The sequence below is a fragment of the Canis aureus genome, chromosome 25 (genome assembly GCF_053574225.1).
Source record: "Canis aureus isolate CA01 chromosome 25, VMU_Caureus_v.1.0, whole genome shotgun sequence".
NCBI classification, from domain to species: Eukaryota; Metazoa; Chordata; class Mammalia; order Carnivora; family Canidae; genus Canis; species Canis aureus.
Genome location: NC_135635.1, coordinates 17,594,692 through 17,609,504, shown reverse-complemented (window position 1 = coordinate 17,609,504; position 14,813 = coordinate 17,594,692). Strand labels below are relative to the sequence as shown.

Sequence of the window (14,813 nt, the reverse complement as noted above, 5' to 3'; positions counted from 1 at the left end):
AGCTTTCTGACTTCAGCTAAGCTGGTACTTAGTTGTATATAATTAGGACGATCTACACTGGCCACACTAGTAACCACAGAATGAAAAGGCTCTAGCAGCACAGAATTTAATTGTGTACATCCATATACAAAATATATTTGGATGTACAGAATAGCAACTAGGGAAGAAAACTGGAGCCAGAGGAGAAGGAGCAAAGGGGAGGAAGAAAGAACATGCCCACAACAGAAGAAAAAAATCAGAATAGGAGATAAAGAGAAACAAAAGCAAAGAAACTACCTGAATTTTTCTACCCTGAATAACTACATAACTTAAAATGGTAAAGAACTGTTAATTCTGGCTAACAGATTTTTTTCCTGAACAGTGACGAAGGCAGACACTTAATGGAATCAAGAGGATATAACCTCTGCAGTAAATGTGCTGTTTTATCCTTTCCTGTTTACCATGAAAGAGCCCCAAACCACCTCTTAATCATGGGTTTTATTTTCTTTTTCTGGAATTAAAAAGCCTGTGGTGCATTTCTAGTCATCCTGTGACAAAGAACCATAACCTTTAATTTTTATATCGTTTTCTCCTTCTTTTCCTTTTTTTCTTTTTTTAAAGATTTACTTATTTATTTTAGAGAGAGAAAGAAAGAGCATGGGAGAAAGGGGCAGAGGCAGAGCGAGAGAAAAACTCAAGCAGACTATGTACTGAGTATGGAGCCCAACTTGGGGCTCAATCTCATGACCCTGAGATCATGACCTGAGCTGAAATCAAGTCGGAAGCTCAACCAACTAAGCTACTAAGTGCCTCTCCTTGTACATTTCTGGGCAGCGTTCCTAATCAGCCATGTCACCAGGACCTCCTGAGATTATACCTGCTTGATCTGTAAGCCGTGGCTCCATATTCTTTCCAGTAGGTCACAGAGGCTGGCAATTAAGGTGTTCTCTTCTAAGCCAGTTATGTTTGCTTCTCCATGGCCCAGTTCCACTGCTTCATGTCCCATTTTCTCCACCAACATGCGTTTTGTCTGAAAGCATCATGTGTGAGTACAAGTGTTAACCCAGCAGTGAAGCCAAAATCCAACAAGTCAACCAACCACTAGATCAGAGACCTGGATTCCCTTCATTATACTACTTTTTTAAACATTTTATTTTTTAAATTTTAAAATTTTTTCTAAGATTTTATTTATTTGACAGAGAGAGAGAGCGAGAGAGAGTGAGAGAGCAAGTGAGCACAAGCAGGGGGAGTGGTAGGCAGGAAGAAGCAGGCTCCCCACAGAGCAGGGAGCCTGATGTTCATCCCAGGACCCTGGGGTCACAACCCGAGCTGAAGGCAGATGCCCAGCTGACTGAGCCACTCAGGTACCCTAAACATTTTAAGTAATCTCTACACTCAACGTGGGGCTTGAACCTACAATCCCAAAATCAAGCACTGCATGCTCCATCAACTGAGCCAGCCAGGCATCCCTTTCATCATACTTCTAATTGTAGAATTTAATCACTCTGGGAAAAGTGTCTTAATTTCTGTGGTCAACTAACTACAGTAATATCATATACTTTTAGTATTTTGTTAGATAAATAGGGGGTCCACCAGAGGGAGATTAGGATACTATTTTTATCTATCTATCTATCTATCTATCTATCTATCATCAATCATCTATCTTTTTGCCTCCCACAATACTATTTTAAAGTATCCCATGTAAACCCTTAGGATCGATTATCTTCGGATTACTATCTACAGTAACACTGGGGAATTACACTAGACCCATAAAATGTACTGTCAGAATCTGAAACCCATCCTGTTACAACTAACCCTCCACTGTCCCTGCATCTTGGCATACTGAAGATATCTGCAGTTAGTTTTGATTGCACTTACGCAAAAACCACAACACATATAGGCAGCTCCAAATTTTTTTAGAACTCCCTAACTGGTGAACCAGGACTCTTTTTTCCTTCCTCTTTTCCTCTTTTATCTTGTCTCTGCTCATGAGTATGTACCAGAAAATGGAAGGGAAGTGGAAATCAGCTTCAAGTAAATAATTCACCGCAGTCTTAGATGTACTTATAAAATGTAAAGTGAGAAAGAATCTAGTTGCTTTAGGTGGGGACCTTGTCTCTGATTCAACACTGTGTGCTGATGCTGAAAATAGTGCATTTATTGAATATACACAGAAGGTACTCAAGAAATGACTCAAATAAAAGGATGAAATTGGGATCCCTGGGTGGCTCAGTGTTTTAGCGCCTGCCTTCTGCCCAGGGCATGGTCCTGGAGTCCCAGGATCGAGTCCCACATCGGGCTCCCTGCATGGAGTCTGCTTCTCCCTCTGCCTGTGTCTCTGCCTGTCTCTCTCTGTGTCTCTCATGAATAAATAAATAAATCTTAAAAAAAAAAAAGGATGAAATTACTGGCTAAAATGATGTTCTGAATCTTGTTAATTTGTATTACTACCTTTGATAAACATGGATATTTAAGAAGAGACTAGTGTGTGATATACACAAAACTACAACACAGCTAAGGTCTTCTTCCTTATGGGTATATGTACGTGTATGGACACGGACAATGTTCTTTTTTTTTTTTTTTTTTCGGACAATGTTCTATACAAAAAAATGTGTTGCCTTTCATATAAAATGACCACATTCCTGATGCAAGTTACTTCTTTTAAGTAGGCTCTACACACCCAATGTGAGGCTCAAACTCTTGAGATTAAGAGTCGCATGTTCTGGGCACCTGGGTGACTCAGTCAGTTAAGTGTCTGACTGTTGATTTCAGCTTAGGTCATGATCTCAGTGTAGTGAGATCTAGCCCCAAGTCAGGCTCTGTGCTCAGTGAGAAGTCAGCTTGAAGTTTCTCTCCACCTGTGCAGCATGCACCCCCCATTCCCCCGCCCAAACTTTCTCTCTAAAAAACAAAACAAAATGAACAAAACCAGAGTCACATGCTCTACTGAATGAGCCAGCCAGGCATCCCACAGCTTTTAACTTACTTACTATCTGTTCATGCTAAAGAGGAAGACAGCAATGAAAAGACTGAAAAGGTGAGAAAAACTGCAGGGCTCCCATGTCACTGATTCTATGGGCAACATAGAACCCACAAAGGTTCATGAGCTCAGTAAAGAACTTATGAGGTTTATCCTCAGTTAAAGTTTTTCTCTAGGAAAGCTACAAGCTCAAATGGGAGTTGAGTGCACACTGTCTCACATCAGTGAGTAATACGTACCTTCATTCTACATTCTTTTAATAAGCCTTCTACAAATTTGCAGTTGGTTTGTGCAATCACTGCAGGCGAGAGGTCTGACAATTTGGGTTGCCTCAGGTTTTTTCCTAAACTTCGTGCCTCTTGCATATATTTCTAAAAATTAAAGAGTACTTTTAATACACAAATATCAGATATTCTCCTGACTTTTAACATTACACAAACAAGTGAGAAAAAACAAGATGCAAAAAAGGCTGTAAGTGTATTCACGCACTAGCAATTCAAGTTTTAGCACTACCAACAGGCAGAGGACAGTTTGTATTTCCCCCACTCCCCAGTTGTTAACTCCTGTGAAAATGAGGGCACTTGAAATCGTGTCAGGTTAAAACACATTCATAATAAGATGGAGCTCACCTCGTTTAATCTTTTTATTGGGAATACCCAAGGTTGTGATTAGTCAGGATCATGACAGGGATGAAAAAAATTTGGGTTTCTAAATTACGAATCCAAGGTTCTCCAAGAACTCAGATCACTGGTTTCTTCCTGTCCCACAGATCAAGATACTCAACATACTTCTAGTCTCTTGGACAATGCTCTTCAAACCAACCCTTTGTTCTAATCAAGTCACAACAGTAAAATCAGGAGCTCCAGAATCTGGTTGCAACTAACTTTATAACCTCAGGCATATTTGCTTATTTGTAAAACGGGCATAAAACACACTCTCCCACCTCACAAGAAAGACTATGAACTCACTCTGAACATGTTTGCTACATTCCCTCCCTTGCCTTGTTCCATAATCGAGAGAAAGCAGAGACATTATATTACTTTCAGAGATAGTGATAGCTCAGAGAGAAACCCAGAAACTCAGAGACCCAGTCCACTGCTCTTGAGCTTTAGTTAGTGAATGTCCGGGGGAAAAAATCACTACAGATTATTATCACCGTACATCTGTTGTCTCTCTTCTTCCTGTGCCACATGCAAAAGCTCATCTAGATACTTATGTTTGCATCAGGACCATAAAGCAGAATCTCTAAAATGTCCAAGTGTCTTAGGGCCATATTTATAGAATGACTACTCTAAGTTATATAGTAAAACTAGCAGTTTGTTGAGGGGAGAGAGATTGTGAGCCAGCACATCCTCCCACACACACATATGTGAAATCTATCTTTACTATCTCAAGGGAAGAATTTTATATTATAAGGGAAAATGTGTAAACTCCTTTACATTCTCTAAATAAATGGGAGTTTGTACATTTACAGTATTTCCCCTTTGGAAGAAAACTGATCTGCTAAATCTTGTACAAATTTCTAAAAATCCCCACTGATTAGGGATTCAACTAATCAGTTTCCTGCTGTTGCATAAACAAAATAATCCGTTTCCTTTCCAGTGCAATCATTTTAAGGACAGATTTTTAAAAAATGAGTGCTGTAAGAATTCCTATAATACTTGTGTATGCATCTTTCTGCTTCAAATCTCTTTTGGGAGGGTCAAAGAAATAGGGAAAATTGAGAATGAAAGATAACTATCACCTCTGGTATAAACAAATATTAACTGCCATGTGTTAAAGGGGTTGTTTCTCCTCAGCCTCAATTCCTCTACTTTAGGACTTATGCAAAGGCAGAGAGAACTACTAGGACTTAGTTCTCAGGAAAAAGTAAGGATCAAATTTAGCTTAGAAAGAAACATACTGGTTAGAAGAAAAGGAGTGAGAAACACAGGCAAGAGGCTAGGAATAGGTCCTGGCATTTCTCTTTCTTCTGATATATATCAACAATTAGATTTTAAGTCCATATTAGATTAAGAATTTAAGCACTGTTAAAGTTTACATTCTATTTTACAAATGAAAATAAGCTAGAATGGGGCTATCCTTTGGCCATATTTACCAAGCACACAGCACATACAGGGCAGTAAAATTATTAGCCAACGGCAAACTCCACAGGGCCAAGTCTCCTCTCGAGCAGCTCTGCTGAAGCCACAGAATGAGCAACATCCCTTGGATGTGCACATGAAGGATACAGGGTGTGTGTGCGTGTGCGTGTGGTGGGCATGAGGCCTTTCCTCACATCAAGAAGTGATGTTGCCTCTGTATATTGCAAAAATAGAGTACTTGCCTTAACGGTAAACAAGTGATGATAAAGATGTAATTTTCTTTGGGGCAGCTGGAGGAAAAGGTGTACTTTAAGGTGAAAAATGGAGAAGAAAGAGAAACCTTTCACAAGGAATGTTTTTGTAAGAAAGCCTATCTCACTACTAAAAGGAAGTGACCCTAGATTTCTATTATGTCTTTTTTCATTTCTGTCAAAGCCTCAAACTACAAATCAGGAGTCCTATGATACTCTTGCTCTCAGATAGCTGCTGATTGCAACCTGGTATACTGGGTTACTGGGAAGAGTATCAGTCAGTTTGGCTTTCAGCAGTCCTGGGCTATAGGCCCAGCTCTGCCTTTGGGTGTCCATTTAACTTTCGGCAAGTCTCTTGGACTTCATGTCACGTTGGACAAGGTGACCTCAAAGGTTCCTTTTAGAACTAAGATTCTATATTGATGACCTGATTTTCTAACCACATAAAATACAGACAATGAATAAAAGAAGTAAATTTCAAACTAAAAAAAAAAAAAAACAACAATAATACCCCCCCCAAAAAAACAACCACAAAAAAACCAAAAAACATATCAGGAAGGGTTCACTAAAATACTGTGGAGATAAAACCCAGCCAAAAAAGAAAAGCTGTTCAAAAACAAATTATTTCTGTATTTCTGCAGATGTGTAAATAAAAGGAAGTTTGAGTATTTATTTCTCCTTTGGAAGAACAACAACATGCTAGTCTGGCCCCTCTACAACTCCTCTCCCTTCACTTGCCAAAATACCAAAAATTAGAAATTCAAATGATCAGTTTTACCTGTCAACTGTATAGAATTACTCATGTTAGCATACACCACCGTGAAAAGGTACCAAACACAGGAGGAAGTGGAGAGCAAAACGGAGAGGCTGACAGTTCACGTCACAAGGTGATGTGAGGCATTCTAGAGCTATGTGCGCACACACACACGTGGATAATTCAAGGAACACCAAAGAGAACTCAGGAACATCTGCAAAGCACTTTCAGGCAAAGAACATACCAGGCAGCACTCAGAGAAGGATTTTTTAGGAAGTCGTGCAGGAGGAGGTGGACCCTGATCCCACTCCCAGAATGCCATGGAGTTCTGACAGACCAAAAGTTCCCCGGAAGGCTAAGAGGATGGAGAAGTGCCAATGACAGAAAAGCAAAAAAGAAAAGGACAGGGAGAAAGAGACAAGCAAAACATGCATGCACATGATAAAGTCACAGCAAAAGGGGAGAGAAGAAAATATGGTAGCACAAAGAAAAGCACTGGACAGATTACACTTCAGTTTTTAAGAAAATGCTTAAAATCATAAATGTATGAACATTTCAACAAAAAAGCAATATATATTTGGAATGATGTTTTCTGCTTTATTTCTAAACATCTGAGTTTAGAAAACAGTTAACAGATGTTCTGACTGCAATTTTCTTTGATCACAATAATCAAACCTTATATAATTATTCAAATGTATAAATATGGTTTTATTTTCAAGTACTACAAATAAAGCATAAGGATTTTAATTAAAAAATAATTTCTAACACTTTAAAAATGGGTGTCAGCAAGCTTAGGATAAAGCACAAGCAAATACATTTTTACTAAGTATAAATTATGTTTGAAACTTTAAAAAAATCTGTTTCTTGTATATATTTTTTTTCCCATAAGAGACATATTGACCAAAACTTTATTGAAAACTTAACCTTTACTTGATGCACTATACAGGGAGATTTGCTTTAGAGCCTTATTTTAGGTATATTAAAATTACAAAAATGGGGAAAATGGTGTTTTCTGCTGTAAGTCAGTACAAAAATATTACTACTTTAAAATGAAACTGAACCATTTGTAAAAGAATGAGGAAGAACCTGCACAAGGACAACTGCTGGGCTGAGTTAGCTGAGTTGTGGCTCTTGTATGGAGGCATCCCAGAAAGGCAGCCCACATACCTCCCTCAGGTCGTTGTCCAATCCAATGTGCTCAGAATGTTGGCGAAGGCGGTCTTTCCTGCGCTGCGCCGTGGCACTCCGACTTACCCAGCGACTGGAAAGATAGCCATACCCAAGAAGGTGCAGGTTAAAACAAACAACTAAACCAAAAAAAAAAAAAAAAAAAAAAAAAAAAGTGACAACTTATCTTTAAACTAGAAAAAATGTACTGTTTAAAACAAAAGACTAACAATACTTGCTTTTCAATCAATTCTTTAAATATAGAACAGCTTTATTGTGATATAATTAAATACCAAACAATTCATCCACTTAAAGCATGTAAGTCAGTGGTTTTTATTATATTCAGACATGCAACCATCACTACAATCAATACTTTTTCAAAAATGAGGTTAAAAAAATACACAGTATCTCTTCATAATGATCATTTCCCGGACACCTGGGTGGCTCAGCGGTTGAGCGTCTGCCTTGGATCCCGGGGTCCAGGATCAAGTCCCACATCAGGCTCCTTGCAGGGAGACTGCTCCTCTCCCTGCCTCTATCTTTCATGAATGAATAGAATCTTAAAAAAAAATTATTTTCTTTCCACTTTAGTGTCCAACAGAGCCACAAATCTGAATGAATACCATCCTCTTCTCTGTTCTATTTATGCAGATTAGTTATTTCTTTCAGGACTCCCCAAGAATCACTTTACCTGCCCTTGATCAACTCTCTCACATTCCCCTCAAAAAATGTTTCAAACCTTTCGCTTCATCAAGTGACTCCCCTCAACTGATGGCCCACCCTTGACTCCTTCCTGCCCTCTACTTAATGTATACACATAGATACCTCTCATCTTCCTTTAAATCAATCACAAAGTATAAAATGTATTGGTCATGGCTCAAAACTAATTCTGCCACCTAGAAGAAACTCCCTGACGCATTCTCTCTTGACTTCTTCAACCTGCTGCATTAATCATCTCTTTTTCTGTATCTTCAATTTTTCTTTCTCATCTGAATACTTCCCTTCAGCTGGTAAGCAGGTTGATCTCTCTCTTGGCTCTTGAAAGTTATACTTAGTTTCTTTCTTCACTCTTCTCATGAAAAAATTCTTAGCCTCAACTTTTTACCTTTGGATCTTCAGTTTATCTAAATCAGCTTCCCCTGACGATGCTCTTGAAGCCATTTACACCTCTAGCTGCCATATTCAGAGCAATCACTCAATTCTTTGCCAACCCAAACTCTCTGCTATACTTAGCACTACCTTACACCTCCAGCTACTTTCAACTATGTCTGTATTTCCAATGGGGTCAGTTCGGTCACATGTGAGCCTTTGTCCTGGTTTCCTCCCACTTCTGTTCTTCTTTCAGATAGCTTCAATGCACAAGAAAGTGTTGATTCCTCCAAATCTAAACTGTCTACCCCTCTTACACTCCCCATTTGTATTAGCTTTGTGTTGTAAGTATTTATCTCTATTTCCCACAAAATCCTCTCTACTATAAACTCTTGAAGGGCTGGTATCATGTCTGTCAGCTGTTTTTTTTTTTTTTTTAAACAATTTATTTATTTTAGAGAGGCGGAGAGAGCATAAGCAGGAGGGGCAGAGAAGGAAAGGGAGACTCTCAAGCCAACTCCTCACTGAGCACAGAGCCCCATACAGGGCTAGATCATGAATCTGAGATTAGGACCTGAACTGAAATCAAGAGTCGGGTACATAACTGACTGCACCGCCCAGGTGCCCGTCAGCTGTTTCACTGGCAGTCTGTACATCATCTGGCCCTTCTATGAATATACTCTAAATAATTAATCAGAGATTTAGTTCAATATTTAGGTTTATAGATGTTCCTCACAGCATGAATATAACAAAATTTACTTCCTTTATTCCAAGACTCACATTTTGGCTTCTAAATGTTCCTGAATTAGGATGTGTCTCTTTTTCCATATGCATGTTTAATGTATAATAGTTCCAAAAAGTTTTTGAGTTCATAGCAGGTCTTACAACCAAGTTACTCAAAATCAAGTAATTGTGTTCAAAACAATCTATATGTTCAACAGTAGGGGGTGCTATATAATGAAAGATACAGTCACAAAAAAAATCAAATTGCTAGGAATATTAATATGGGAGACTGTTGATGGTATAATAATGAGTGAAAAATCAAGATAGGGCAGCCTGGGTGGCTCAGCGGTTTAGTGCCGCCTTCAGTCCAGGTCGTGATCCTGGAGACCAGGGATCGAGTCCCATGTCGGGCTTCCTGCATGAAGCCTGTTTCTCCCTCTGCCTGGGTCTCTGCCTCTCTCTCTCTCTGTGTCTCTCATGAATAAACAAATAAAATCTTAAAAAAAAAAAAAAAAAGAAAAGAAGAATCAAGATAAAACACTGTATAAGTAATATGCTAATTTTGTTTTAAAAAGTGTGGACATGCACATCAGGATCCATGCGCATGGATGAGGAAGAGCCTAACAGCAAATCTTAACATCTCGTGGTGATGGCATTATGGGTGTTTTAAAATTTACCCTATCACTTTCAATTTTCTAATAAGCATATATTATTTTATACCAAACTATTTTAAAAATTCCTCAGATTTTGACTTATTATTCTCATGATTATGTAGTCATCACACTTAGTTCTAAGAATATCTACTCTTGAATATATTCTTGCCAGCACAGAGCCGTACACAATGTAAAAAATGAATTTATACTTTTGCCATTCAGGAAAAGTCATATTGTATTACTGGCAGTTCATTACTTTTAATTTTTTATTTAATAAAGTATGCAATTTACAAAAGCTTAAAATGAGAATACAGCTTTTTTCTTGCTTTTAAAATAGGGATCCCTGGGTGGCGCAGCGGTTTGGCGCCTGCCTTTGGCCCAGGGCGCGATCCTGGAGATCCGGGATCGAATCCCACGTCGGGCTCCCGGTGCATGGAGCCTGCTTCTCCCTCTTCCTGTGTCTCTGCCTCTCTCTCTCTCTGTGACTATCATAAATAAATAAAAGTTAAAAAAAAAATAAAAAAATAAAATAATTTATGCATGCCTTTGGTTTCAAGTTTCTGAATCTCAGGCTACTAGAGAACACTGAATAATTATGATAAAAATGATAACGAGAAAGGTAGTCCCCTCTTAAAATAGTTAAGAAAAACAGGCTTATACTGGGACAACAAATACAAAGTCCTAGTGATAGATCTTTGAAGTGGAATCCTTGGAACTGTCCCTATAGCAAAGGATCAAAGTTAGACTATAAAACGATACAAATAGAACTGCAATGACTGAGAAAGATCCAGAAAAAACATATTAATACACTGACAAAGATTCTTTATTTTTTTTTTTTAAGATTTTATTTATTTATTCATGAGAGACATAAAGAGAGAGAGCAGAGACATGGGCAGAGGGAGGAGAAGGCTCCCTGCGGGGAGCCCGATGTGGGACTCATCCCCAGACCCGGGATCACACCCTGAGCTGAAGGCAGATGCTCAACTGTTGAGCCACCTAGGTGTCCCAAGATTCTTTGTTTGATCAAACTTTAGCTAGGCTCTTGAACTTTCTCCTAGGTCCATCTTTGCACTCCCTTATAAAATCCCATTTAACAAGAGCCTTGCTAAGTCCATCCCCCCTCCCCGCCCCAGTATATGATCATTCTCCATATCTGATCAGCTTCTACATCATTCATCACCTTCCACATGATGTCTGATCACTCAGGCCTACCTTCAGCAAGAATCCGGTTTGGGTGGTTTAGTCAAAATCCCCACCCCTCCTCCTTACCTCTGATGTTTCCTCTTAGTAATTTTCTCTCTATTCTGCTACTTGATTATAAATTCCTACTTATCCACATTATATTTGGAATAGAGTTCAATCTCAATCTCTTGCCCACTGCAATGGTCCCTACATGGCCTCCCTCGAATAAAGTCTGTGTTACCGTCTTCAACAAGTGTCATGAATATTTTTTTCTTTAACAATGTTGGTTTCTTTTTTTCTTCTTTAACAACTTTGAAGTAGAATATAAACACAGGAAGATAAATTTTCATGATAAACAAAGGGGAAATATAGGTTAACAAACAAAATGTTCTTAAGAAATAGCCCTGTAGAAAAACATCAGTGAAAGACAGCAGAATTTGTTCAAGAATTTAAAAAACTAGGGTTCAAATAAATAGTAAAATTAGGAAACAGACTATAAGCACCAGCTAATGAACTTAAATAATAATTAAAGAGAAGGAATAGAATATAAGTGACAGAACAGTTCCCTTGGCAGGCAAAAGTGGAAAAGGTTTTAGGTAAAGAAAAGGATAAATATTAACTTACATGATAAAACTAGCATCTTACTATACACTCTGTGGCACAAAATGTCCTATTTTATTTTCAAAACAGGAATGTAATCATCTGCTTAAGAAAATTACTATGAAATCTATACACTCTTGGTCTTATTAAGGAATTGCTTTTTTCATTATTCAGTCTCATTTACTAAGCATATTTTTACCAAAGATAATCACGTTTGCTAAAATAATGACTGCTTATTTGCTCTTGTTTTGTAAGCAGCATATGAAATTCTAAGACTTGATCAACCAATTTGCAGAGGCATGATTATACATCTCTTTATCCTGCAATGAGTTCTTAGGTCTTTTCCCTTTCAGACTACAATCTACCTGAAAATGTAATCCTTGGGACTTAGTCTGGAAATAAGAGACCTTGGGATTGTATAGAAGATTATAAAAGCAAGAGGGCAGCCTGGGTGGCTCAGCGGTTTAGTGCCGCCTTTAGCCCAGGGCCTGATCCTGGAGACCCAGGATCGAATCCCACGTCAGGCTCCCTGCATGGAGCCTGCTTCTCCCTCTGCCTGTCTCTCTGCCTCTCTCTCTCTATTAATAAATAAATAAAATCTTAAAAAAAAAAAAAGAAAACACGGCAGTAAAAATTGAAGTTGAACTCTTCCCTCCTTAAAACTCCCTACTTCCCTTTTCTGCTTTATTTTTCTTTCTTTCTTTTTTTTTTTTTTTTGCTTTATTTTTCTTCACAAATCTTATCACTGATAGGTTACTTGTTTTACATATTAAGTTTCTTTGTTTGTTTCCTCTTCCTTAAAAGCAGGGATTTTTGTTGTTATGTTCATTGCTCAACTCCCAGTGAACAGGGCACTGCCTCACATACAGTAGAAGTTCCATCAATATTTGCCAAAATGAACAAACGTACAATCTAATGTTATTAAAAGGAAATAAAACTCATTTAAATTAATAGTCTACTAATATGAAAGTAATTCAAACAATTAGGATATTTTACAAACAAAAAATAAGTAAATGGATGATTAGTTTGTTCTGATGGAAAATTCTCATTCACTTCTGAAAAACAGAACATTTTATATCTAGTACAATCATCTGGGAAGTTTGAACCTCCTAATGTTCAACATCTTTTAGCACACTTTTAAGGTCACAGTTTTAAAAAGTAGGAATAGGGGATCCCTGGGTGGCTCAGTGGTTTAGTGCCTGCCTTTGGCCCAGGGCGTGATCCTGGAGTCCCAGGATCAAGTCCCACATTGGGCTCCCTGCATGGAGCCTGCTTCTCCCTCTGCCTGTGTCTCTGTCTCTCTCTCTCTCCCTAATAAATACATTTAAAAAATAATAATTAAAAAAAAAGTAGGAATAGCTCTTCAATGGAGGGTAAACTCCTACAAGTTAACTAAGATAAATAAGATAACATTTTCAGTCATCAGCTATTTACTTCTGTCTTGTGAGAGGCTTATTAAATTATCTCTACAATCTTCCTTTCTAAGACCTTAGCATAAACACTTGCATTTTCTACAGGAGGGGAAGATTTCAATGTGAATACATAACTTTTCCACCTCTCTCGTGAAATCCTCCTCCATTACTGACTTCATTAAAGTTTAGACAATCTATTTAAATCAAAGCCTTTAAAGATCAATAATTCTGTTTTTAAAGATTTTTAAAATTATTAATTAGAGACAGAGAAAGAGAGGGAGAAGCAAGCTCCATGCAGGGAGCCTGACAGGGGACTCGATCCCAGGTCTCTAGGATCACACACTGGGCTGAAGGCAGCACTAAACTGCTAAGCCACCAGGGCTGCTCCTTTTTTTTTAAAGATTTTTAAAAGGATATTGGACTGAAAGTTTTCTAGAACTCCAGGCTTTATAAATGAGATATCATCAGGATGCCTGGGTGGCTCAGCAGTTGAGCATCTGTCTTTGGCTCAGGGCACCATCCCAGGATCTGGGATCAAGTCCCACACTGGGCTCCTTGTCAGGAGCCTGCTTCTCCCTCTGCCTGTGTCTCTGCCTCTCTCTGTGTCTCTCATAAATAAATAAATAAAATCTTAAAAAAAAAAAAAGTCTTTAAAAAAAGAGAGATATCAAGAACATGGTACAAGAGCAAGGAGACCTGAGTTCCACTCCTAACTTTGCCAGTAACCCAAGTTCAGACTCCTCTAACACATAAGGCCATTGTCTTCATGGTTAGGCTATTTGAACTCAACCACTGCTTCATGTAGTTCTTCACTAGGGAAGATGGTGCCTACAAATGTACCTTGCTCTGCAGAGTATTATCCTATCTTCTTTGGGGCCACCCCTCTTAATAGAGTCGTTTAAGGCAGACGTGAGGTATCTGAGGGCTCTTTCATTGCGGAAGATCTTGTTACATTGGGTACACAAAACAGAAGTGGCACTGAGTCACCTGAATTTTCAGAAGGCAAGTAGAGACTCAAAGAAGGGAATAAAAAAAGTAGAATTATGCCTTTTGACTTAAGTGGCCCAAACGAAGTCATATTAAGGTTCTTTTTTTTTTTTTTAAAGATTTTATTTATTTATTCATGAGAGACAGAGAGAGAGAGAGAGAGAGAGAGAGAGAGGCAGACACAGGCAGAGGGAGAAGCAGGCTTCATTCAGGAAGCCCGACATGGGACTCAATCCCTGGTCTCCAGAATCAGACCCTGGGCCTAAGGAGGCGCTAAACTGCTGAGTCACTGGGCTGCCCCATATTAAGGTTCTTGAAAGGTAGCTTAAAAGTATGATGTTTCTTTCAGATGACTTGTAAAAGTATGTATTAAAAAATTTTGGTGCTTATCTTTCTTTCCCATAGTACACATGTATGTCCAATATTTTAGGCTATTCAAAATTTCTTGGGGGCAACCAAAGCAGTTTCCAACTCCAAAAGTAACAAAAGTCATTTGTCACCCTTGTTTTGAAGTAACTGAGCCAGACAATATATATACGTGGTATATCACTTAAGGGCCTGGGCCTAGGTTTGAATTTTAGTTTCACCACTTCCTAGCTATGTGATCTTGGAGCAAGCTATTGAATTTCTCTGAACCTCATTCATAAAATGGATAAAGCAATATAGATTTTATATATAGGGATATGTTTGTAAAAATGAGCTAATGTACTCAGTGCAGTCTAGCAGAGAAGCCAGTGTAGAATCAGCTTAATATGAGCTATTAATATCAATAAAACATAACCACCCCTCTCCTGGAGTGAAGAGGTCTCCACTGGCAGGAAAGGTCTATTTGGAAACAGACAACATGAAGGAAAGAAGAATAATTACTTGACAGAGGATGAAAATTTCTAAGTTTTCTGACTGAGATCTGTTAAGGGGTATATATTTATGATGATACAGAACTAGACTCTGA

General features: G+C 38.4%; 1 protein-coding gene across 7 annotated transcripts in view; it reads right to left on the bottom strand.

Moving 5' to 3' along the window:
• Positions 1 to 14,813, bottom strand: part of DENND5B (DENN domain containing 5B) — a 200,076-nt gene that overhangs the window by 44,094 nt on the left and 141,169 nt on the right. For 3 of the 7 annotated variants that reach the window (XM_077870536.1, XM_077870537.1, XM_077870538.1), the window contains 4 exons: positions 7,216 to 7,309; positions 6,293 to 6,403; positions 3,199 to 3,330; positions 857 to 1,009 (listed from right to left, as the gene is read on the bottom strand). In XM_077870536.1, coding sequence (XP_077726662.1) covers positions 857 to 1,009; positions 3,199 to 3,330; positions 6,293 to 6,403; positions 7,216 to 7,309 — 490 coding nt within the window. Of the gene's footprint in view, positions 1 to 856; positions 1,010 to 3,198; positions 3,331 to 6,292; positions 6,404 to 7,215; positions 7,356 to 14,813 lie in introns of those variants that run through there. The other 4 variants (XM_077870539.1, XM_077870540.1, XM_077870541.1 and 1 more) reach the window with 2 other exon arrangements.